Consider the following 25,322-nt stretch of genomic DNA (forward strand, 5'->3'; position numbering starts at 1 on the left):
CCAGTGAGGGGTAAAAAATGACCTAGATGTACAGTGAGATACATTTTCTTGTCTGAAGATGAATTACCACTTTGGGCTCATGTCAGGTCGAATGAAGGATGATGGTGCATCTGCATTACTGCAACGCATACCTTATGTTCCCTTAGGTTCTTGCTACAGCTGTTTTCTGAAGGTATGCACTGTGCAGTGCCACAATTAAGCATGTTAGTACTACTTTGTAATAACATTATGCATAATTTATGTGTGACTTCACCACCATTACTGCATTTGAATGCATGAAAATATGCATTCAGTTAGATATTTGGTGTCTTCTTGGTATCTTGGTTGATGGATCAGGCTATTGAAGTGCAACATAAAAATGCTTATATACTCTAAGATATCTTTAAAATAGAAGGTGGTAAATGTTTTTCATCTATTCTGAACTTGAACATTGGTTCATGTACCGTTATTCCTTGAATTTTTGAAATTTTGCACAGTCTTCAAAGAGAAGGAAGCCAGTATCCCATGATTAGTATGATTTCCTCCTCAACATTTGGTGCAGTCCTTGTTCTCATAGTCCTATTATCACAGTCTCATCTGCATCCTGTGTGCTATCGTCTCTCCTGTTGTCCTTTGGAAGTTCCCCCCGTTGCAAGTGTGCACAAACCCGGGAGCGTTTACAGCAACTGTCAAAGTTTGTCTTTCTGTACTGACTCACTCACTCACCTGACTAATATGCTGTGCTTCCTGTAATCAAAATGGAACAGGATTTTAATGTTAATTATACTCTAGATCAAGTTACGACTATAATCAAACCCACTGGAGGAATACAGAGGTGCCAGGTGGTTTTACATGTCAAAGCTTTTCTCTCATTTATACCCACCTTTTCTAATTTATAAAACCATAGGTTTGGGAGTATGTGAATATTTGCTAAGAGCATTGAGTAGAATTTTCTTTTTAAAATCTGAGTAAAATGAACTTTTATGCAAGTAACCCCACAGCTCTGTTATGCAGAATCTCCCTGGCTCAGCAAACAAAAGCTGACTGCAAGTATGCAGGAGTTCAAACTCATACCAGAACTCTTCAAGACTGCCAGGACAGCTCACATCTCTCAGTAGTGAATTGCAAAACTGTAGCCACAGAACCTCTCAGACTCCGTTCTCTCGCGCTTGCTCATCCACAGTTTAGTGTTTTTTAATGCTAACTTTTGCCTTCTGCTCCCCCCTCCGCACTCCAGTTCACCTACTTACCGGATCAGAGGGAACATCATGTGTTGCCCCCCCCTCTAGGACAGCATGGTGCTCTGGGCTAAAGCCAACTGCAGAATGTAGTTGCAGTTGATTGAAGGCATAATAATAACTAATATACTCCTCTCAGTTTACCTCAAACATGTGTGTTATTGTCCCAATCCACTGCATAAATTCTTGTGAAGCCTTCAAATATGCAGTTTCAAAACTGCATTTAATACGCATGATCAAGCTGTTATTGTTCCTTTTTGATGTTTGCGACCGTACGTTGTAATTGTATTTTTCTCTTTCCTAGGCTAAACCTATCTATGGAGGGTGGTTGTTGCTGGCACCAGAGGGAACCAATTTTGACAATCCTTTACACAGATCTCGGGTAAGTCCTTCCAGCCTTAGGCATCAAATTAAAATGTACATTGAAAGCAGTATCGTAGATGGAAGTTTTATGTTGTTTTTCCACGGTGTATTCACTCGCTACCCATAAATGAAACACTAGCTTTTCAGCAAAAATCCTCCAGCACTGAAAGGGTCTAAAAGTAGGTCAGGCTTCACACAAATGCTGTCATTTTAAGTTTAGATACTCTCTGTTATATGCAAAAACAGAATAGTAATGTTCAACCGAAAATCTTTATGCAGCCCTTTGTTTTACCATTTGCTTATGCAGAAGTTCATTGTAGCAATACTATATCTGCGTTCAATAACAAGCATGGATAAATATTTGATATTTGCCCCTACAGACCTGCAAATGTTAAACATTCATTGCCCTGCACAGTTTTCCCATTAGCACTCATTTGACATCTGACAAACAGGAGGTCTTGTTGTTTTGACTCCTGACACCGTTCCATGGATTCAGCTGCTTCCTGTGGGAGGATTGGCCTCCTATCAGAAGAAGCCTCATTCTCGGGCACTAATGAGCCTAATATTGACTTTTATTTTATGAAATCCTGTTTTCCAAGCATCATGTAATAGGAGCCCTGCACTGTTGCACCACTTCCTTTATCTGCTCCCAGATTACAGTGTGGTGGTGCATCCCAAAGAAGGAGTTGAGAGAATGTGGGGGGAGGAGAAGGAAAAGTCCCAGTTCTCACAGCCACACTGATGGCTTCCATATGGGGTTTTTGAGGAAAAGCACCTCTGAATCTTTCAACTCAAACTACTGTCAACATTTTGGTGCTGCCCTGACATAATTACTAAAGTGTTTGGTCTATTCTCACCCTCAGCTTTAAAAACATGCATATTATTGGCCTATACATAGTGCTGAGGCGAGCAGGATGGTCAGGTTCGACCGACGGTCTAATCACAGAGGAAAAAGAGCTGACGTGTTGTGAGTCATGTTCTGGGACCACTCGGTCGTTTGTCTGCAGCTAATCTGTTCATCAGCAACATGGCAGAATTGATCACTAGCAGGTCTATTTCAACCATATCTTTCCTTTCATGTATTCATTTCAGTGTTCTATTTACGTTTCTTTTTACGCACCATGTTGAGACCTTTTGGGTAACAAAGCACTTTTTAATATTTAATGACGTGAGCTGAGTTGGAATTGGAGACGTGGAGCAGAGATGAAATGGTGCATTAGGATGACAGGGGGGCCTTGGAGAAGTCATCAAAAGATTAATGAAATTGACCGCATGAAATTTGCAAAAAATGTCCACCTTTCCAACCAAGATACTGTGCAGAATTATTACAGTTTGAATGAAATTTGGCTTGGCCCATAGCTTCCAAACGGTCTTTATATCTCAGCGTCTTGCAGTCCACATAATAAAATATCTTGAGAGATAACTATCATCAGTTCAAGGAATGTTTGTGTGTGTGTTTGTTCATATTTCTGTACGTATCTTTTTATTGATGTGCAGTATTGTAAAGTGAATTATTCTTTGGCCACTTAAAAAGCAGATGTTTCTCTATTTATTAACACGTACATTTATAAAGAGAACTGGGAGCCAATGGTTGCTTTTGTAACAGCAGTCTGGCCCATTTTTCCGGCCCATTTTTCCAGCATGATGGTGCATGATGTGCTGGGCTACCACTGCATGCCATTCTTTCCCTCTGTAGTCTAGTAATGTTTGTGTGACGAGTCTTGCCTGACATGTTTTTACTGTATAAAAGTTGAGATTTTCACCTGATCATTTAAATCACGGTCTCCAGGTCAGCAAAGTGGTGCATTTTTTTATACTTTAACATTTGTGAAAGTCTATTGCATATTTACACACTGCTTATTTTTAAATTCAAGAGTTTGTGAAGCCATTATTTTTCTTTTTTCTTTCAGAAATGGCAAAGGAGGTTTTTCATACTGTATGAGCATGGCCTACTCCGTTACGCTCTGGATGAAATGGTGAGTCAAATATTTTCTTCTTTTATCTGCTTGTTTTGTTTTTTGAGTTCATGATCTTAGCAGTCTACATTTTGAAGGACAGTATCTGATCAGTGGCTTTGTTCTTACTTTAATACCTTTTCTTCAACTCTGTACAATGGCTGACCATTAATTAATTTTAAAAAAAAAGCAGTGGAACTTAAAAATAAGATTTTATTCTACAATTTTTAAAATCTTTATTTCAATTTGGAAATAAGCAGACCAAAGAAATTGAAGAACAAAGAAGACATATACGACACTTACTCTGATTTCAATTCATTTTAGTTAGTAGCATTAATATATTGCAGTCACCTCAGGATTTTACGTGTTGCCTTGCATTTGACAGCCCCAGTTAGCGTGTTACAAGTGTATTCAGCACTAAGATAACAACAGTTGTGTCACAAGGGGTTATGTTGATACTAAAATCATGTGCCTAGCTTAATATTTGCTTCAGTGGCTTACAAAGTTATGCAAGCATGCCTTGTTAACGTCCTGTTCTTTAAGAACTGGAAAGGCCACTTCAGACGTGTAATTATTGCTGCAAATAAGTCGTCCCCATATTAATGCTGATATAATACATTAATTTGGGATTGTCTGAGCAGGAGATCGCTTTCATTTCATAAACGCGATATCCTGCTCAGTTCAGCCGTGCTGAATATTGACTGACCGAAGCAATGCTCAACAGTGGATTTTATTTTTCTAAAAATGGAATGTGCTTTGCTCTGAGGTGAATGCAGAGGTAGTTTAAACAGTATTAGCCCGTGGTGGGGACCCTTTCATACAATATGTGACACTCTGGCAAAGAGGACAGAGGCTCTATGGATGTACATAAGAGAAAAAGCAGGAGTTCTGACATTTTTTTAATGTGTTTTTAGGCTAATTTCAGTTTAATTATTACTTATAAAGTAAAGCCTTTTTTTTTTACAGTTTAAAAATGTGCAGGTAATATTTTTCTCTTCAAACTTGAGGCAATATACAGTATCTCTAATGCACTGGTTAGAACGATAATGCCAGAAAATATCCAGATGAGGTGTTTACTGGAAGAGACAAAGGGAAAAGCCGGATGTCCTCCTTCTATTCATCAGTCTCCCTGGATGTCACTCATCATCTTTTCATCTCCTCTGAATAGACGATCAAAAGGAGGGCAGGAGGTCTTGAGGTCCCAGAGATGGAAATATGAATCGATGCCAAATATAGAATCATGTCACATCACAGCCATTAGAATAATTGTTGTCAAACTTGTCAGCTATCCACCGATGTTTTCCGTGTAGATGGGCAGTAAAAGTATTCCTGAGGATGTATGATTGGGTATTAAATTCTGCAGGTTAGTACACCAACATATGTAGATTAGCTATGGAAGATTTAATTTAACAACTACCAACTCCTTGCACTGCAGTACCCCCACAACAATATAATTTTTCCACATCAGGTGTCCCCTGTAGATGGTATGACCCTTACACCTTTTACTATGGGGAGATCACAAAAGCGAGCAACATAAATTCATCAATTGCTAGGAGCAGACAAGTTTTTTTCACATACATGGAAGATCTTTAGGAAAAATACATAGAAAAGAATGAGCGAAGGGAGGCTGGGCAAGGAGCGTGGGTTTGTGACACTTAAAGCCTGTTCTGACAGCACAATTTTAGCCCAGTCGTAAGGTCACTGACTAGTTTTTGCTCTCCTCCCCAGCTCGGACTGAGGCAGTAAGCCCGGTGATAATTGGGGCATTAAGTGTGAACACCTTCATCAATTCCACGATGAAGGCCCGATTCTGAGTTGTTGATGAAAACTGGATACCTAGCATGCTTAATATCCAGCTGGGTCGCAATGATGTAAAAAGAGCTATAGGCAATGAGAGCAGACACGGGGGTTGGTGGAAATGACCAGAGCAGTGGGAGCGTGAACAAAAACCCAGGTACTGCGAACAAGGGTTTATCTCTGCAATATACGGTCACGGTCCCTCAGACACAGAGGATGTAATATCCCCTCCCTTATAAGAAGCCATCTACCTAAACACAGGAATGCCACAGAGGATGCAATTGCACTCACTAATGATATTGTTAGCACACGTTTTGTGCTTGATCTCCAATTCATGTCCTTAGGTGAGCAGTGTCCAATGCATCGGCCTCTAGTTATGACTGCACATTTTGTTCAGGAACCCAAAGGGGCTGTAGTTTGTGTAAACTACCACAGGTCCTGTACTCAACCTTGTATAAGCCTCACAATGCTGTAAGGCTAGGAGCCTGGTTAGTGTTTCCTTCTATATCGTGGAATAGTGAATTTGATGGCGCTTGAACTTAACTCGGATGTAGGAGACAGGGTGACGGTCGTCCATGCCATCATCAAGAAGCACACCTCCTTCCCTTGTAGCCCTTGCATCCACCTCAATCTTAAAGGACCTAATGAAGTCAGGAGCAGCCTGTACAGTGGCACTGCAGAGGAGCAGTTTTGCAGAATCAAAGGCATGTTTACATTCCCTGGTCCATACGAGGGGTTGTATGGAATCACATCGGTGAGGCAGAGAAATTTCTCCAAAAACATTTGTAATACCCAACGAACCATAAAAACCACCAAAGTGTTTGAATACTTGAGAATTGCTTCTACCTTTGCAGTAAATGGGTACGTTTGTACACAGCAAACTTTTCTCCCAAGGTGTGTTGCCACAGCTTTCCCCAACTCGCATTGGGAGGGCCTCAAGGTCAGCAATGCTTAAGCTAGCCAGCTAAGCACAGTAGTTGGATTTTAAGGTGTTCAGACCACTAGAATGAGAACAGAACTACATCGTCCAAATCTCCTATTGGCTGTTGACGTCAGTGGGACTTGCTGTTGAGCCTTGAACGAGTCTAATTAAATGATAAATGTAGCAGCACCAGTGCTGTCCATACAATCCTGTATCCGTGGTAGAGAAAGTGGACAGCCACAGCCACAGCATTAGCTTTACTGTCTGCAGTTAACCATTTAACTGAAGTTCTTTACCACAACCTAATTCACATTAGACACGAGAGTCTGAGCTTAACAGGGAATGAAACTGAGGAAACTGTTTCATCATTTTCACATTCTTCTGGTCTTCAACGTTTCCTATCAATTACTGAAATCCTTCAGAGACAAATGGAAACATTCATCAAGGTCTGCAGATTTCTTACATAATACATCAATTTTGGAAGCACTCACGATAAATAAAATAACCCACTGATGTTTTTTTTTGGTGAGGTGGCTGCTGTCTTCCTTCCTGCATTTGGGTGGGTGGATGGCTTGGGTTGTTGACTCCTTAACTAGAACAGTAGCGCCTTGCAAAATGCCCCCCTTCTGTTCATTAAGATACATCACTCCCCAGCATGCCTGTACTCCTGACACAAGTTTGTTGTGGATGAGTCCCTCTGTTTTCCTTCTAACCCAGTTTTTTGGAATCTTGGGCCTTGGGCTTTACCCAAACCCGGATAGACTGTGGTCCTAACTCTGGATGTGACACTGCTCTGCAAGCAAAAATGGGTTAGCAAAGGTCTGAGGGAGCTAATCATTCACCCACCTACAGTCAGCATCCATCTATCAGCATCCACATTACACTCATACAAATAGCATAAAGCCATTGAAGATACATTACATGCAATATACAGGTCCTTCCTTTTAAAAGTAGAGAAAATGAGTCCTGACTGGGAGGATGGTGGGAGTGGGTAAATAGCTGAAAATGTTGGCTTGCAATGAATATGTGCTGCTATGCAACGCTCAAGTTGGCATCGCTCTTAAAGGATTGCTCTTGGCATTGAAATCCAAGTGGAGAAATTAAAATTTGTTGTGAATTAGCTGGTTGCATTTTAGAAATACCAACTACGAATTTGTAGTGCATTTTTAAGGTTAATCTCAATCCAGTCTTCATTATTTGCAGCATGCACAGGCAGGATTTCAGATCAAATAAGCAGTTATTACAGCAATGTGTTTCCAAGGCAACATGCTTTATGCCTTTGTCTAGTAAGGTAACAGTGCCATGTGTGACACAGGACAGTGACTGTTATGGAGCGCTTGTCTTGTCTGTGCTGTGACTCTATAGAACAGAACGTTTTGCCAGTGATGCATAAGCGTGTGGGCTGAGGTTTTCATATCCAAATCTTTACACAGTAGCTATAGAAGCAGAATTTACTGACACAGCTTTGAAGCCCGTGCAGAAAAGCCTAGTTGAACAGAATATGTGAAGAGCTGAAGCCCTTGTTTTTGCATGTGGGTGTTTGTGGCACCTGTGACCGAGGGTACTTGACTGTGGAGGCCGTGCCAGCAACAGGTGTTTCTGTGGGAGGCTTGGAGAAAACCCTTCAGATTAAAAAGGCATGCACACGTGTCATAAAGAGGAGCTACTCGCACCTTTTGTTAGATGGTGTGAGAAAACAGATATAAGCACACAAAAATTTGTTATCACCCCATGAGGGCAGTTCTGTGGGTTTAAAAAGTTTTTTGAAGAATGGACAGAATTTGAAATCTTTCGCAAATATTACCTTTCCCCAAAAGGTAATATTTGCACATCAGGTCCCCTGGCAGTACATTAAAACTTTAATTTGTTAATAAAGGAGATTGGCTGCAGTTGACTATAGCAGAGCTCCCTTGTTTATCCAACTAGAACACTCTGTTCTAATGAGACACTTAGCTAAACAGTAGACCACTGCCCCACTAATGTGGGAGCAGCTGCCAGCTGACTTTTGTCTAAATTTCCTTCACTTTTTTGTGCTTTTAACTTCGCTGTCTGTCAGAATCCTGCACATAGAAGCACATATGTTCTTAAGATTTGCAAGACCTTTTGACATGTGGAAACATTAATAAACCTATGACAAAAGTACTAATTTTTGTAACATATTTTTCTTATTTCTAATGTTTGTTTGGGAAAGAGAAGCTTCTGAAGAATTGAGGCGGCTTTCCCTTTGTGCTGTGCTGCTACCTCCAGGCATTTTCTACTGGGGATAAGTGTTGGCTCAACACCACACCCTGACAAACTATGGATATTAACTGGGGGTTAGAAATCCGCTTGGTACAGTTGGAAAAATAAAAAGACTGCCTGGAGATGACTCATTATTTGGAAGGCATTATGTAAGAAATTCAAATAGATGGAACGTTGGAATTTTGATCAAATACTGTGTTGATTACGAATAATCAGCCTTTTCAATTGTATCATTGTGGATTGTTTTAATAAGTGGGCTCCTGGTAAGACATGTTGGTTTTGTAGATATTGTGTGTGAGAGTCTTCTTTAACCCCTGCCCTTCCTTCCCCATGGTTCCAGAAGGAACTGATCTGTTGGAATGTAAACAGCCGTGGATTACAGTGGGGTCACTGTTCCAATTGCACAAAGCCACAAAACCATGGGAACAGTCATTCACACAGCTTGTAATCATCAGGGTCTGCAACAGTGGGACTGCCAGTCAAATGAAGCTAACGCCCAGAATACCATATTTACTAAGAACATTCCCCCGATTTGTATTTAAAGAAGATTTTGGGTGTTTATTTTTAGGATTTTCTCAATAGTTTTCCAGGCAATGCTCATTTGTGACTGCCCCCTTTAAATTGTTAGTTGGTGGAGTCTTCAATCGAATGATTTTAGTGCGTGTAAGCTTGAGAGTGCAAGCATTACAATCTGTACTTTTAGTAACCACTCAGTCCATTAAGAGTGACTTCAATTTAAACACCACGGTTAATTACCCTAGCGCATTTCCCTTACCTCTGCTAGTCTGCTTTTATGTGCATGTCATTGTGCACAAGCCTCCAAACATGACACAAATTGATGACAGAGGCCTTTGCTAAAGCATTTATGCTGCTCTTTTACGATCACAGCACTGTAGAAGGGGGAAGTCGGAAGGCCAGTGACAAAGCCGGTCGCTGAAACGATTACCGAGTTGGTACCACTGTGTATATAACATCATCTACTGTATAGGAACATCTATATCTACAGTATAATTGTTATCCTTGTTGGTAGTTTGTTAAGCAGAATTTCAAACCATTATGATGCAGTAGCACCGGTTCCTCACATTTCATCTCTGCAGAGGTTGAAGATGTTTTGTTTCATTCTCTTCTCTGCAGACTACCCACCTTTCATTCTGTCATCCACATCAATCACTATGCTTATCCAGCGTCGCTCTTTTGCTTTCGAAGATTTGAGCTGAAGAGAACTCCTACACAACTTCAACAGCATACTGGAAATGACAGTATGTTAAGTTTGGACAGCTGACAGAAAGCGCATCAGCACCGTGTTATGTTGGACTAAAGCAGATTAATACTAACTGACACTGTGTCTTCAACCTGGTTTAACATTAGAGGGCTTTTCTAAGGGACCTGGCAGTGAAAGAATTCTTCCTCCCAACAAAGACATTTGATAATGTAAATACAAAATTAGTTTTTTATATCATGCTGACCCATTGTGAATTTAGGTCATCATGCTAAATCAATGTTCGCCTGTCAGGTTTTTTTTTGGAAACGCGCTTTCTTTCCACATCGCTCATTTGTCATTGCGTGTCTGTGTTCCATGGCCGAGTTACCTAATGAGTCTAAAAATAATGGCCATCAAAATGCACTCAAGTTCAAATCATAATAAAACTACATTATTCTGCAGCCCGTGCACACGTCATGCATGCAAAGAGGGGAATGAGCTGTCCCCCTCAAACAGCATGTGCTGCCTTTAACAAGTATTAAGTTAGAAATGTGAGGAGAGTTTGGTAAATGCCTGACCTAAGGCACTGCAGAGGGCCCTTCAACTAAGATACGTATGTTTGTGTCTTTCAACAGAAATAATGCACATTTATTTTTGGCTTTTATTGATCTGGTTTCCACACACAAGCTAATGACAAGAGGTTGAGAGACAAGTCCAACTGTCTGGTCTCTTATATTAGAGTGCACTGTTGCATGAGTTTGTGGACAGGATCAATTAACATGGGCCATTACATCCATCAGCACCTTTGGTACTTGCAACAACTGGTTTCTAATAAGGTATCAGTTTTCCTTATATTTTCCTTTAAATGGACCCATTATATTCTGTTTAGCTAAAAATAATTAATTGCAGTCCTTGGTTTTGCCCTGGTGAAGAGTCCTTATTAGACTTTTTTTTTCTACCAGATATATTTTTGCTCTCGTGTTCTTTGTATTCACTTTTTAATGATTGCAGCTATTCATATTCTACAGAAAGACCGGCTCCACGAGTTGTTTGGCTCAGCTAGCATCCAGTCTCAGCAGCAGGGTCCACAGTTTTATTTTTCCTCATTATCTAGTCTGAATCACGTTCCCTTCCTTTTGCATCCCAGCTTTCTATTATTCTCTTTCTTGTATCGCTCTTTCATTCCTGTTCTCACTGGCCAATAAATAATTTGTGTTGGAGAGCCCAGCCAGCAACATTGTGTAACTTTTACCCCCAAAACCCTCCCTCGTTTATAAAACCAGACTGACAGACTGCTCTGTTTTTTTCTATATTCTAGACCAGGACCCTGACAAAAGGTTTAATTTAAAGTATGTTTAAATAGTTACATGCATTAAGAAAACATTTGGAAATAATGTATAAAGGGTGTACAGGTACACTGTAGGCTCCTACCAGATCATTGTGAATTATCCTCAGATGCCATTAACTTTACAACTTTACAACTGAACTTTACGTTCAGTTGTAAAGTCTGCCCAGGTCGGGTGTCTAATATCTTGCTCTTCTTCTTATCTTGTTGTGATTGCTTGCAGTAGTCACAGCTGTAGCTTGACTTCATTCAGATGTGCAACTGTTGCAGGGGTGTTGGATGACCTTTAACCTTTCACCTCAGCTTTGTGCCCTGCCAAATCCAACACCTTTTAAGGTCAGTGGTTTGTATCAGCGCTATTTTTAGAGAGAAGGAAATTCTGGAATCGGCTCTTGGAAATCAAAATATAATCTCCTGGACATACCTGATGTATTTATTTGGAGTAGACAATATCTCCCAGGAGACATTCAGTTTTCTAACCTTACTTTTGCTCATAAATTCCACATATCCTGTAAACTAAATATGATGGATTGGAGCCACTTGATCTTTAGTAAACTCCTCCAGTTTCCACAGGATTTGGCCCAAAATTAGCTGTTGGATTAGCTATCAGCCATGCCTTCCAAAAAGCACCTAATGAGCTTACTCTATTTGCCTTTATGCCTTATCTTGACTCAAACTGCTGCATAAAAACACTGAGAGAAAATGTTATGTGATAAATTAGGCATTGTAAGTGTAAAGGACTGCTGTCAAATATATCGCATAATAAGAGATGGGTTAGATATGCACTGGAAAGAGATACTTATGCTTAAATTAAAGAGGAGCGCACAAAAACAACATGACTTATTAACAGGTCTTTCATATAATATTTGATTTTGTACCTGTCTGAATGTATTAACATTGACAGATACCATTTATATTTAGGTTTTGAAGCATGCATAACTGTGACATATATTGACAAATACTTGCTTTTTGTTTGTTCGTTGAAAACCCCATTAAAGCATATGATGGTTTAATTAATTCTTAGAAATGAAATGGAAAAATAGGCAATGAAATATGTGAAGGTTTTATAACACTGTGGACGGTGCCCCCTGGAAGAATCTTCCTCTGCATTGTGGAAAATTGTGTAGCTTATTGATAGGAAAGATGACACATCCTTTCCTCATTTTCAAAGTTTTTCCTGAAAAAGCAGTTTCTATTAAGCTATTTATCATAATATACACACACTCACATCATTGCATAATAAAAATACATATATTGTTACATCAGCAGTGATATGCCTGGTTTTAGGGCAACTTTAAGTCTAGACTCTGTCCTCAGCTGGATAGGGAAGCTGTTCCATAGGTGAGGTTTAGCCCAGCAGAAGGCATGTTTTCCCATTGTGCAGAGCTTGGTTCTGGGAACTTGAAGGAGCAGGAGGCTGCCTGTAGCCCCGAAAATACATTTGGAGGATTGTGTGATATATATCTGAAGGGAGGGAGGGGGAGGTCCATTGAGGCATTTATAGGTGAGCATTAGAATTGTGTATCAATTCAAAATAGGACAGGACGCAAGTGCAGTGAGTACGATGGGTGTTATATGCTCATAGTTACGCTTTCTCCTTCTTGCTCTGTTGTTCTCTCACTCTACACACACACACACACCACACACACACACACACACACACACACACACACACACACACACACACACACACACACACACACACGTGTGTCTCGCTCAATAGATGGATGGATAGATAGATAGATAGATAGATAGATGGACTGCCAATGCAATACAGAATAGGTACAAAATACTTCTGCTGTACTGTCGGATTAACCAGTCTTCATCCACCAACTATCCCTCATCATCCTCCGCCTCTGCATTTGTCAGCTGCTGGCCTCCTAATGGCGTGAATCCACCCACCTCCTCTCACTGTTCTCCATAAGAACCGTTCTGCTTCCACCCACAACACTGAAATATCTGGTACAAATGTGAAAAATGTGTGTGTTGTTATTTTCCTTTGAAATGTTTTCTGTTGCTGCGAGTCCCGAGTCAGAGCTTCGCCCTATGCTGAAGCACTCGTCCAAACGCCTTGAATGCATACCAGTGGAGTGAGGTGTTTTTGAAAATGCCTGCAGCACTAAACGGGCTGCCAACAGAGATGTCAGATGTCCAACATGTGGCTGTTTTATAGAGCTATATGTGTACCATAGAGGCAGGGATTATGATAAGATTGTAGCTGATGATAAGGTCAGCATCACCTCTCAGTTCCCTCTCTGAACATTCATTTATCCACACTAAAATTGAAAGATGACAAAGATTCCCAATCTGTGATGATTGTGCTAATGGGTTGGTTCTGCTTTGTGAGTAGATTGTAGTTGTAGTTGCATTATTGTAGATTTGTATCGGACACACACAAAATGTTTGATGTCTGTGGTAAGATCAGAGGTGACTCCATCAGTCTGGCACCTGAGAAAGTTTCCCCACAGCTGGTTGTCGGAATGCTCACTGTTCACAAAAATCTTGTTTACCCTTGTTATCCCGAGTTGCTAAGGAAAGATTCATTGCACAATTGTTGTTATCTGTAATGATGTTGGCCCCTGAAAAGACCTGATTCTCAGCCATGTTCATGAGTCAGGGTGAAGGGTGCCAGCGCCGCTTTCCTCTCTGAAGGGTGAAGAACTTGGAAACTGTTTGAAGATAACTTTATGATTTGTCACCCTCAACATTGGCAGACAAGTTGGCACATCATATCAAATAACAGATGCCACAGGTGTTTATAATCATGTCTATGCTTGTGCACTAGTTTAGGTGCCATTTTACTATTTTATCAAATGTATTGCTTAAAATATAGTTTAGAAAATATATTGCAAATATGACATAATTTCATGACTGCTCCATTTTAATGGCACTCTTGCTTTCTCTGACCATAAAATTAGATTGTCTAATCAAAAAATGTTAATATAAGTAGAAGATGATTTTCTCAACAACCAAAAATTAAAGTCTGACCATCAAACAGTTCCCAATTAAGCAAATATTTCTCCCAATGTATCATAAGAGAGAAACAGATTTTTGTAGGCTACAAAATAGCTAAGAGTGGAGTACAGAGGAATGCATTTTAAAATGCTGCTATACTTGCGGGCACTATTTTTCACAAATCATCTAAAGCATAGGTGTCAAATTCTGGCCCGTGGGCCAAATTTGGCCCGTAATGTAATTATATTTGGCCCCCGAAGCCATACCAATTGACAAAAAGAGCTGGCCCGCCGGTATTATCGCTTAAAGCGCATGTGCTAATACTACAAATACCAGAATGCTCTGCTGGTGTTTTGGTGTGAAAATCCACACTCTACATCAGCTGGTGGTGGTAATGAGCCAATTTGTGGCTAGCCAACCACCAAGAAAGAGGAAGTAGTCATAGCGACCGTATATGCTAATGCTAATTCTGGCACCGCACTACCCCTCTGAAAAATGATTAAAGGAAAGGCAGAAAATAGGACCTTTCTGAACAGGTAAGAGGCAGAATATCTGTTTAGATATGTAAAAGACGGACCTGTCTGTCTTGTATGAGGAGCCAATGTGCATTACAAGGAAAACAACACAGATGACGCTATAAAACGCAACACCAAGACAAGCACAAGCAGCTGGAAATGACTCAAAGGTGCCAGAAAGTAGAAGAGATGAAAAGGCATTACATTTACATTACATTAACTTACAATAACAAAAGATTGCTGTTGAAATTTAAAAGAGAAGAACGATTTCGATTTTGCACGTGTGCAATAATAAATTATATATTGTATCGTGTTAAGCTTTGCTTGTTCAATATTCAGTTGTTGAGCAAAACTAGTTTAGGTCCATATCAAAAGGTTCCGTGTTGTAAGTGGAGGAAGATTTTCTTCAATAAATATCAATGTTGGCCTGTGACTTTGTCCCAGTTTTGAATTTTGGCCCACTGGGTATTTGAGTTTGACACCTCTGATCCAAAGTGACAGGAAAATAAACAGGTTTTTACAACATTCGTTAAGTCTCTGCCGTCTCCTCCTGTACAAAAAATGGTAATTACATTTATTTATGTCTTATATACTTGTTATTATTAATAGGTAATAATACAGATGATTGATTCATTTATACTTGATAATGATTATCAGTAGCACACTCTCATTTGTATCATGTTATTCCACTTAAAGGATCAACAACAGCTCCAAATATGTTTGCCAGTTTATTTGCAGTTTTTTTTTCCATATATCTCAATTATTAGTGCTGCTGAAATTGTTTTATCATCACCAGACTCACATTGATATTATGACTGATTTGTCTGTCTCCATTTGAGACTCTGCACAATGACTTCTATGACGGTATTCATGTTATAGGAATAACTTCAGAGACTAGCATAAGTTTATGGTGGCTTCATTATTTCTGTGCTCTGATGACAAAAGGACACTTGTTTGGGGCCCGTGTCTCAGTCATTTCCTTGTTGAGGGTTAAGTGGAGGAGTGGCTCTGTGGACTATAGCAGCTGACAATCCAACATTGTGTGAACTCACAAAGGTCCCATTGTAGAGAGCCATGGCCCAGGGAGAACCGACTGGGTCTAGGCTAGGTGACAGAGAGGTGTGGGTTCAGGGGGCCTAAGTTCAGGGGCTCCAGCCACAATGGGTCACCCAAAGAAGATTGGGGATCAGCTGACAATGCCAATCCTAGTGAGACAAGGGAATAATGTGCTATTTTCCACATGGTTCCAGTGCAGATCATACCCTATGTCCCCACTCTACCCGCCTGTGTGAGCACTCAAAAACATCTTGGTTACAATCAGCTTTGAGAAAACAGCTTTCTAATCTTTTGCCCAAATGATTTTATTTTTTCTTAAATGTCTAATCAAATCCAGTGCCTGTGATTATCAGCTGTGGCCAAAAGCTGCTTGTACATCTATTCTTGGAATTTGAAACATTTTTCTGGTTATCCTCTGACCAGGGGTCAATGCCCAAGCCCACTTGGTGTACTCTAGATTTGTTTACATGGACAGATGGCCAGTAGTCCACAATCATGGTCCAGAAAATCCTTTTTTATCCTTCAGCACGACTGTTCTTAACCTCCAACTTCATCTCTTCTTCCTCAACATACACTGTGGTGTCTCTCCGCAAACCTCCTTTCATTTTCTCATGTCTGAGAGTGACAGGGCTCTCAGGTCAAGCTGACGCCAATCTCTGTCCAGTCTGAAGGAGGCTCAGGCCCTCGCCCAGCTGTTCTAAAGTCTTTTTGTCTGCCTGTGTGTCAAACCCGGCTGTTGCTTGGCCTCTTGAGAACCCTTTAGTGATGGAACATTTTCCATCCATTGGCATAACATCTTCATCTAAATTAGAATGTCATTACTTGGCACTAATGACAGCAGTCCCCCATGGAGAGTCTAAAAGAAATCTGCATATTCATCCTGCTTTGGCTGGACCTAGCTTTTGGCATAGCATACATTCACCACCGTGTCATATTTGAAAAATTTCTGTATCTTTTGAATTGGCAGCGGTAGTAATGATGGCAGAGCTGGTTGCCATGTTTGTGAACTCTCAAAGAGAATATACATAACACTTCTCCCTTCAGGCTTGTGTTGAAAGTACTTCATCACAATTTACTTCCACAAAAATGTGTAGGATTTTAGAGATTCCATAGGTGCATTCTGAAATAAGTAGCTACCTTCTGCACCAGATAGATCTGGGAACCTAACAGCTGAGACAGATCAATGTAGCAGTAGGTACCCAGTTAAAAGGATTTAGTTTGCAAATTTATTCTGCACTCACACCAAAAGAGATTTTGGCCATTCATTTTCAATAAATGCTCATGTAGATGGATGACTGGAGCGACGGGGAGCAACGTGATTTGAGCGGCAAGTTGTTGAGAAAAGTTCAACGTTATGCTAATGACAGCAATGTGGCCACAGCAGCAGCCAATTGTGAGCCACTCTGGGTAACTAAGTAAATGTATTGCCTGGAAAAGGGTGTCAGAAATTGTGGGGATATATAATATGGTGTAGACTACTGTAAATGCATGTAAACAAGAGCCAAGCACAAGCTAATTGACTACTTTAGCAAGGTGGACCACTTCATAAATCGAATCCAAACACGAGATGCGCCAGTTTGATTTTCTCTGGCCTATAGCTACAATTCATGGAACAAAGTTGCTATTTTCCTGTTTTAGATCAAATTGTTACTCTATTATTTTCAGTATAAACAGCAGTTATAAGTTCAGCATGAAAATGGCATTTGAAGAACATTTAACAGTGACAACGTAAACAGGGCCTTACGTCTGCTCTAAGGGTGGGATTACCATAAACTGTTAACTGTTGGCTTGGCTGTCCACATTAAAAGCCATCCGAAGGCCTCGCTGCTCTGCTGCTGACAGGCTATGGTTATGGTGCAACTGCAGGGTCCTTTGAGTTAGATTTATTTAGTCAATAGCTAATGTGAACATGATACCTTTTAATTTTCTTTTAGGCTCTATCTGTTGACATATTTTGTTTAGTTCAGAGTTGTAATTTTTCATCTGTGAATAATTTGTACTTGGAAGCTTGGAAACATTGTGGTATTTTGGTGTCTTTAATTCCGCCTGTATGTTTCTGCTAGTGAAAGTGGGACCTCAAGCTACCTATGTGCCGCGTGCTCAGCTATGCAGTACTCAATTTCCTAATTGAACCAGCACAAATCCCCAGTTAGCATGAGATTATGAAGGATCTCTCATTGCCCACAAAGGTCTTTTAGAAGTCAGGCCAACCACATTTCTCTTTTCTGATTATTTCTATGGCTTTATGTAAGCATACAGACCTTATTTTCAGTGTATTTTTAGGAAGCTATTTATGCATCAAGCGATCTGTTATTGGAGTATACATACATCTATGTGTGTTTATTTATTTATATAGATAGATCATTTGACGTTGGGCAACGTATTTGACAAATACACATTGATTGGGAAAGTCCAGCCAATGTTTTCTAAGACCGTATATGTTTAAATGAACATGGATGATGTAACAACTTAAGGCGTTGTACACACACTAGGATTATTGTGAAGGACGTGTTATTTATGCTAACGGTGCTCAGTGTAATCAGCGTGCATACTTGGGTTTATGCCTCACAGCTAGACAGGAGACAGATTATACTCAAATGACTTAATGAACCCATGAACTTATACTGTCATTTCACAGCTGAGCTTTTTATGCTACTTTTACAGTATAAAACATTCCATGCAGTATTTTGATTGTGGACTTGTGAAGCCTGTGTAATTCCAAACAACTTTCTAGAATAAACTGCCACTGATATTGCTGAAAAGATTCTGCTATTTTTAAAACGCTGCATTACATAACACAAAAATATCACAGCAAGACCTATCAAGAACATTTGCCTGTGCCCAGACTCTTATTTTAGCATGTGGCTTGACAGTCCTGGCATTCATTTTGATGGTGTGTGTAAAATATGGTTAGGTGTTTACATGCACATTCTGCTTTAACACTTTCTCCATTATGTCCTGCAGCCCACCACTCTACCACAGGGAACAATTAACATGAACCAGTGCTCTGATGTCATCGATGGAGAGTCCAGGACGGGCCAGAAAAACTCGCTGTGCATCTTGACCCCTGAAAAAGAGCATTTCATACGGGCAGAGTGTAAAGAAATTATTAATGGGTAAGACATATTGTAGCTGAGGACAGGCTGACCTTGTGAGATGTGTATGGTTTGTGTGGTCTCAGTGGATGAGGAGGATAAGAATTGTGACACGACTGCTTTGGCTGCCAAAACTGCCCTGCCCCCTGCTGTTGGTTTGTGATGATCTCGTCTTCCTCACTGCAGTGACGTTGCACATTCTCAAACTGTTACCTTCACTGTCTTTCTAGCCTGCACACCATCCTACACAGGTCTCAGATTTCCATACAAAGGAAAGGATTTTTTTCCCCCTGTGCATCACAGCCCCTCGCTGTCTTTCGTGTGTGTATGAGGGTCATTCTTGCAGAGCTGTGACTCACAGCACCCACTCTCCGTTATGGTACCTGTTCTATCACTGTAGCACTCCTACTCCAACCATCTGGCTCCCATGTGTCAATTCTAGCTTTTCACATACCACATTTGCATGTGTAAAAGTTCCATTAACCTGGCAATGAAACCTTGGGTGCACATAAATACATATTCAATTTAGATTACTCGGAAGACTGAGGAGACATTAAGCCATGAAATAAAAGCTAGATATACATCCTAGATGTTCTTTACATTTGTGTATATTTATTTTACTTTATTTGGTGTTTCAATGTTTTATTTTTTGTAGTTGGCAGGAGGCTCTGACTGTGTATCCAAGGACCAACAAGCAAAATCATAAGAAAAAACGCAAAGTTGATCCACAGACTCACCAGGTAATGACATTGTTTACACACACAGCACTGAAGTAGTTTAGCCAAATTCAATAAACGGCAAATTCAAAAGACTGTTGCATTGTTGCACGATATTATTGTACAACATCGGTGCCTTATTGATAGTTTTTAGAGGATGCCCTTCTCATCTTCCTTTCCTTGCTTAGAAACCAAAATGTCTTGTACAAACATACAAAGAGCACTTCTGTTTTTGCTGATGTCAGCAGTAGCATTCAGTGGCACATATACTGTATATTATATATATATATAAGATATATTCAGCTACAACCATTCTTTGTGCTGTCCATCTGACTTTGGTGGTACAAGGTTGGTCCAAATTCACATCGCAACAGCCATGTATTGATATCACTGCTAAAGTAACTCTCTGTGAGCCATTATTACTCCCCTTTGTACCATCGGCAGTAACGTTTTCTAATTAAATGTCGGTGCTGTCAGACTGCTCCCTGTGAAGTGCATGCAGTGTAAACTAACAGCACCGGGTAAATCTGTTTTGACAAATGAAATGTTGACATAATGCTGTACAGACCACTCACAATAAGATAAGAATAAGATTTCCTTTCTTTCCTTTTTATATTTGTGGTGTGGACATAAAACTCATTGTCGGGTTCCTTTAATGACGGCGCCTTAGAACAGAGCCAGAGCCTTCTGTGCTCGCATCAAGAGGCTCATTTGCAGAGAAACTATGGTGACACAGCAGTGACCTTAACTGTGTCCAATGTGACCTCCATCATTTGTGTCTGGCTCTCTTTGTTGCTTTGAAGCCTTCAGTGGTTTTTAAACAATTGTTTCCTGTGTAAGAGTGTAGCTTCTATGTTGCATTATTTTTCATAGTGTCCTTTTTTTTTCTTGTGCCAGAAATGGGCACCAAGTTGTGGACAATCATACTCTGACCTCCTCCGAGAATCCTGATGAGTTATTATTTTCCGCTTTTCTTGCACTCACACAGATATATAACAGAATGTAATTACGTACCCTGCATTGTTCCCGATATTTCTTGCTCAACTCTTCCCCACTTTTGTTGACTTTACTGGAAATGTGCAGGAAAATCACAATTTCTTAATAATAGATGAGTAGTTATTTCAATGTCTTTTATCTTCTGGGTTGTGTCCCTGAATGAAGATAAAAAGTGATGCCATGTAATTTATTGGTGTATTTGTCATCAAAAGGAATGCTAGTGTTTGCTGCTTTGCCTATTGTGTAACAGGCAACTTTATAGTGTAGTAGTCTGGAAGTTTTTTCCTTTGGCCAGAAAACAGCTACCTTTGACATCTCAGTTCAAATAAGCCGACATATTTTGGCGCTACCTGTAATTAGTTTCATGCTGCAAAATATTAACATGGAAGGCGTTTTTGATTTGGCAGGGTGGAGTATCTGCAACCCATTGTTTTTCTACTGAAGACATGAATGGACACCCAGTGAGTTCAGCTTGGCCTAAAACTTCATCCTGCTTAACCCTCTGGCTTTTAAATCAGACTATTTTTATCTTAATTTCCAAGAAATCCAGGTGAAGGTGCCATAAAGTTGTGATTTTCTTTTTTCCAGACTGGAAAACTGAAAGTGATTTCAAACGTATGAGCATGTTTCTGGTTGGATTAATGAAAACGGTTTTGCTTAAGGGTTGTTTTGATTTGGAAGTCATGCTTTTAGTCTCCATGAGGTTTGGCTTTGGCAACGGTGTTTAATGTGATCAAGTGTTTAATTTTTATATGTTAAATCATTTAAGGATGACAAATGTGATCTCGATTAATAATTGTATTATGGTGCTGTTTGTGAATGATTTCTGATTTTATTTTTTTGTCAGGCTTTAACCCTTTTCCACTTTTCTAGAAAAAAATTTCACCAGTGATTTCACAGAGGCATGCACAATAATAACAATTAAAAAAAATCATTATTAAAACATAAATAAACCCTATTGTGGTTAAATGGATGGCAGACAAAGAGACATATTTTTTCATTGTTGTTTATCAGTATTCCTTTTTTTCCTTGATCCCCATTCTCCTTGTATTCCTTTTGTGCAGCCTCTTTGTGACCTTACCTCCCAATGTTTCCTTTTTCTTTCTTATCCACTTCTCCCAAACCAAATATCTGCTCAGGAGCCTGGACCAGCGAAGGTGACGGTGACCAGCAGCAGTAGTGGAGGAAGCATCCCGTGCTTGCCCAGCAGCATTGCCAGTGCTGAGCGCGTACCCATCAGCCGTGCAAGTATATGGCAGGAGGAGAGCCGCTGGAGCAGGACCACGATTCCCTGCAGTCGGAGTACCTCCTGCATCAGCCAGCTGAGCCAAAGCCACCCAGACCCCTGCGTCACTTACCAGGATGGTGGGGACAGAGATATTGGCATATCCATTTCCTAACCTGAATATACTATTGTCCTCTCAGTGTCCTCACACAGACCCTAGGTGCCCCTGAGTCTGTTGAGCAAGTTACGTCCTGTGATATGAAACACTGCACAGTCCCAGACTGAGCAGATAACATTACCTATGGTCTACAGAGACTATCATGATCCTTTGCTGTCATTTGTGTTTAGGGTGAAGAGGAAAGCTTTATCATTGTTGTACAAATATCTATGTTGTACAAATGCACTTCCCTATGAAACTATTAGGCCTCCCAACAGTCAGTTAGAACTGATGAAGCCTCTTGGATGAGAGGTGAAATGTCTTCATGGAACTCAAACAGTCCAGTTGCTATGATTCAACTACCAGAATTACCAAACCACATACCAGACATAGTAGGCTCATTGGTTGTTGAGCCCCCAGAGTGCTTACACTAGTCGAACAAACTAGACTTTAGTTTGGATACCGAATGGGTGTAGCCCAAAGTTGCTTAGCTTATGATGAACTGTGTGGTCAGATAGCTAACAATCAAAATTGTGTTCATAGCTTTTACATTATTATTGCTTTTTTTTCAGATGGCAGTACCGTATTTACTGGACGTAAAGTACGAGTGGAGAGTGGCTACTTTTCTCTGGAAAAGACCAAGTCGGAACCCTGTTCTCAACCTGCTCAGCATTCTCAGCCACCCCAGCATCTGCCTCTGTGCTCTTCAGCATCCTCCTCCACTGTAGGAGCACTCAGTCCCAGGTATACCTCTGAGTCAGAACCCCAACTGTCCCCTTATCAATCCTCCCAAGATCCTCTCCCATCTCCAGGTACGCTTGTTTCTCCCAGTTACTCCACCATCAGTTCCTCACAAAGCTCATTGGACTCTGAACCCAGCGGACCTTCACCCAGTTGCGAGGGTGGTAGAGAAAGTAATGGTAGTACGTGTGGTGGAGAGAACAGAGTGGGACGATCTGGCAATGAGTACGCAGCATTGTCTGATGTGCCGCGTGCTCGCAGACTGAGCTACCGGGAAGCTTTCCGCCCAGAGAAAAAGCACCAAGAGTTGAGGGCACGGACGCGGAGTCCTGGCAGGGAGGAAGTTGCCCGCCTGTTCGGGCAGGAGCGCAGGTAAGAGGATAGGTACGGTATCAAGGTTGGCACACTGAAAAAAAACAAAACAAAAACAAACGAGAGACATTTCATATTTCAAAGCATTTGCACTCACCTGACATGGCAGATAAATGCTGAGCAAACATATTGTAACGGCAATCAAAATGCTTGTCCCTTGACAGTGAGTATGCTAATAATTAACGAAGCAGTAGTAGCTGGCTGCAGCTTAAATGTGTGCAGCATGCCAGGTCATCGACTGGCAGCTCACCTTCTAGCACCACCCCGTGGCTACTTTGTTGATGCACTCGTAATTAGGTTTGCTCAGCAATTGTGGAACTGAAATAATTTTGAAGGTGTAAGTGCACAAAATACTTTCTGTTCTATATCATTTTCTCTTGCTAGTTTGTTTTATTGTTTGGATTTTTCCAGATACTCCTGAACAGCACTGCTCAGAGCTTTTTCTCAGCCATTCCTTCTGCCCCTGTCCCAATGCTGAACCCTGCTGATTCCTGCTTTCTGTCATTTCATCTGTGTTCACCCTGGGAACACTTATTTTCTATACATACTGGTTCTGCTTGTGGGTTTAAATACTCTCTCGATCTATTCACCCTTTCTCGTGGAGGCCCACACACTGTCCATCCACATTACACATACAACAGTGCCGTGCTTTGAGGTAATGCCATTGATGTTTCCATTGCTGCCACCTCTGCGGTGTGTTTAACCTTCCATTCTGCTCATATTCTAATCTATAATCATGTAGCACAGCTCTAATTTTTTTGATGCATCAGGGTTACTTTCTTTTGGATATTAGTTCCAAATTGTGGTGTTGTCTATAATGTTTAAACTATCGCTATATTGCACATTCATTTTGGGTATATTTGGTGCTTTGATGTAATATTGATTATGTTGTTTTGCATTTGGTGATTATGTGCTCTATCTTGGATAATCGGGGATGCTATTATTGGGAAATAGATGTATTTTCTGTCTTAGTACGCTATTGTATATATGTATATTATTTAAAGAATGATCAAGATGCATAATTTATTTTAAAGTCTGTTGTGTGGCTATAAATACTGTTTGTGTGTGGTCTGGGAATAAGTGAGAATTCCTGTTGTGTCTCTTAGGCGTTCTCAAATCATTTCGCGATTTGAGGAGGGTCAGCAGGCAGACCACATGGACACCAGCAGCCCCAGTGAGCCTTCTGCTGATACCACAATGATCCAGCGACAAGGCCGCAGTGAAAGGCGCAATCTGACTAACAAGCATGTGTGTTCAACCTTTTCAAACTATGGATTAAAGTGTTTATACTGTATGTGGGGAGCAGCCAATGTGCTATATAATTAGAGTTAAACTCTGAATTTGTTTTTATAGGAGATGTCCCTGGATGCAGGCAAAGACCATTTAGTCCCTGATGTGTCTAACGCTACTTTTGCCAGTTTAAGAAGAGCCAAGTCTCTGGACCGCAGAGTTACAGAGTCTTCGATGACTGTGAGTACATGCGGTGTAATTGCTATTCATGTTTGTTACTTTTGGAATGTACATGATGTCATGCACCACAGCGTCATGTCATCCAACAAACAGTATTACCAAAGCTTTGTACCACTCTATTGGAGTTTTCTTAAGGACTTCTCACCGTGTTGCTGGGGGTGATCCACTCAGTCTGTGGTTGGTCTCTTGGCCAAACTGCAGCTGCCAGCAAACCCCACCCGCTCAGGGTCGCAGACACACGGTCATGCACACACCAGTGCTGCTGCCGCCACTGATGATTATAAATAGCTAGCACAGAAGCAAACTCATTTGTATGTATGTCCTGGAGAGGAGCAGAAAGAAATAGACTGTCAACATATGAAGGGAAGGCAGTTAGTTATCAGAATGACTCTCTGCCAGACAGTGACACCACACCTGATGAAGCTCAACAAAAAGGTATTGATAAATTGTGCAGGCCTTAGCTCTATATAGTTATAGAATCTCAAGTGTTGTCTTGGTGTCGATGTGCAGCAGTTTGTGTTTCACAGGGAAAGTCCAGTGTTGTCAGTTAACTTGGTTCACTAAGCAGGACTCGGAGTTCTCTGTGAGGCAGCAACACTGTGAATGCAGGTTACATTATACTGCCATCATTGATGTTTGTAACTGCGCATCTACCGTACTTAAAATGTAGTGAAAGTCTGGGTGGGGTTGTGTGTTCAGTGTGTTCCTAATTTTTGTATAAAAGATTGATGTCAATCTAATTTCTTTTATTTGCAGCCAGATCTGTTAAACTTCAAAAAGGGATGGATGACTAAACTGTATGAAGATGGAATGGTAAATTGGTCTCATCAGATGATGGTGTCATTTTAGACTAGTTGAATTAAATGTTTTTTTCTCTCCCTAGTGGAAAAAACACTGGTTCGTCCTGACAGATCAGAGTTTGAAGTACTACAGAGACTCGATAGCTGAAGAGGTACTGTTTGTTTACTTGAGCTTAAATTTCT

The 25,322-nt window shown here is 40.6% G+C and overlaps 1 protein-coding gene across 7 annotated transcripts in view; it reads left to right on the forward strand.

Annotated features, from left to right (window-relative positions):
* si:ch73-103b11.2 (protein outspread) overlaps positions 1-25,322 on the forward strand; it is a 39,048-nt gene that overhangs the window by 1,588 nt on the left and 12,138 nt on the right. For 3 of the 7 annotated variants that reach the window (XR_008952743.1, XM_057047778.1, XM_057047787.1), the window contains exons 2-12: positions 1,522-1,599; positions 3,491-3,556; positions 18,532-18,683; positions 19,318-19,402; positions 20,782-20,835; positions 21,439-21,739; positions 22,329-22,869; positions 23,976-24,117; positions 24,223-24,339; positions 25,096-25,152; positions 25,223-25,291. Coding sequence is in view for 6 of the 7 variants with exons in the window: in XM_057047778.1 (XP_056903758.1) it covers positions 1,522-1,599; positions 3,491-3,556; positions 18,532-18,683; positions 19,318-19,402; positions 20,782-20,835; positions 21,439-21,739; positions 22,329-22,869; positions 23,976-24,117; positions 24,223-24,339; positions 25,096-25,152; positions 25,223-25,291 (1,662 nt within the window). In the remaining variant the exon portion in view is untranslated. The remainder of the gene's footprint in view (positions 1-1,521; positions 1,600-3,490; positions 3,557-18,531; positions 18,684-19,317; positions 19,403-20,781; positions 20,836-21,438; positions 21,740-22,328; positions 22,870-23,975; positions 24,118-24,222; positions 24,340-25,095; positions 25,153-25,222; positions 25,292-25,322) is intronic. The other 4 variants (XM_057047808.1, XM_057047823.1, XM_057047800.1 and 1 more) reach the window with 4 other exon arrangements.

The sequence above is a fragment of the Takifugu flavidus genome, chromosome 1 (assembly GCF_003711565.1).
Source record: "Takifugu flavidus isolate HTHZ2018 chromosome 1, ASM371156v2, whole genome shotgun sequence".
Classification (NCBI taxonomy): Eukaryota; Metazoa; Chordata; class Actinopteri; order Tetraodontiformes; family Tetraodontidae; genus Takifugu; species Takifugu flavidus.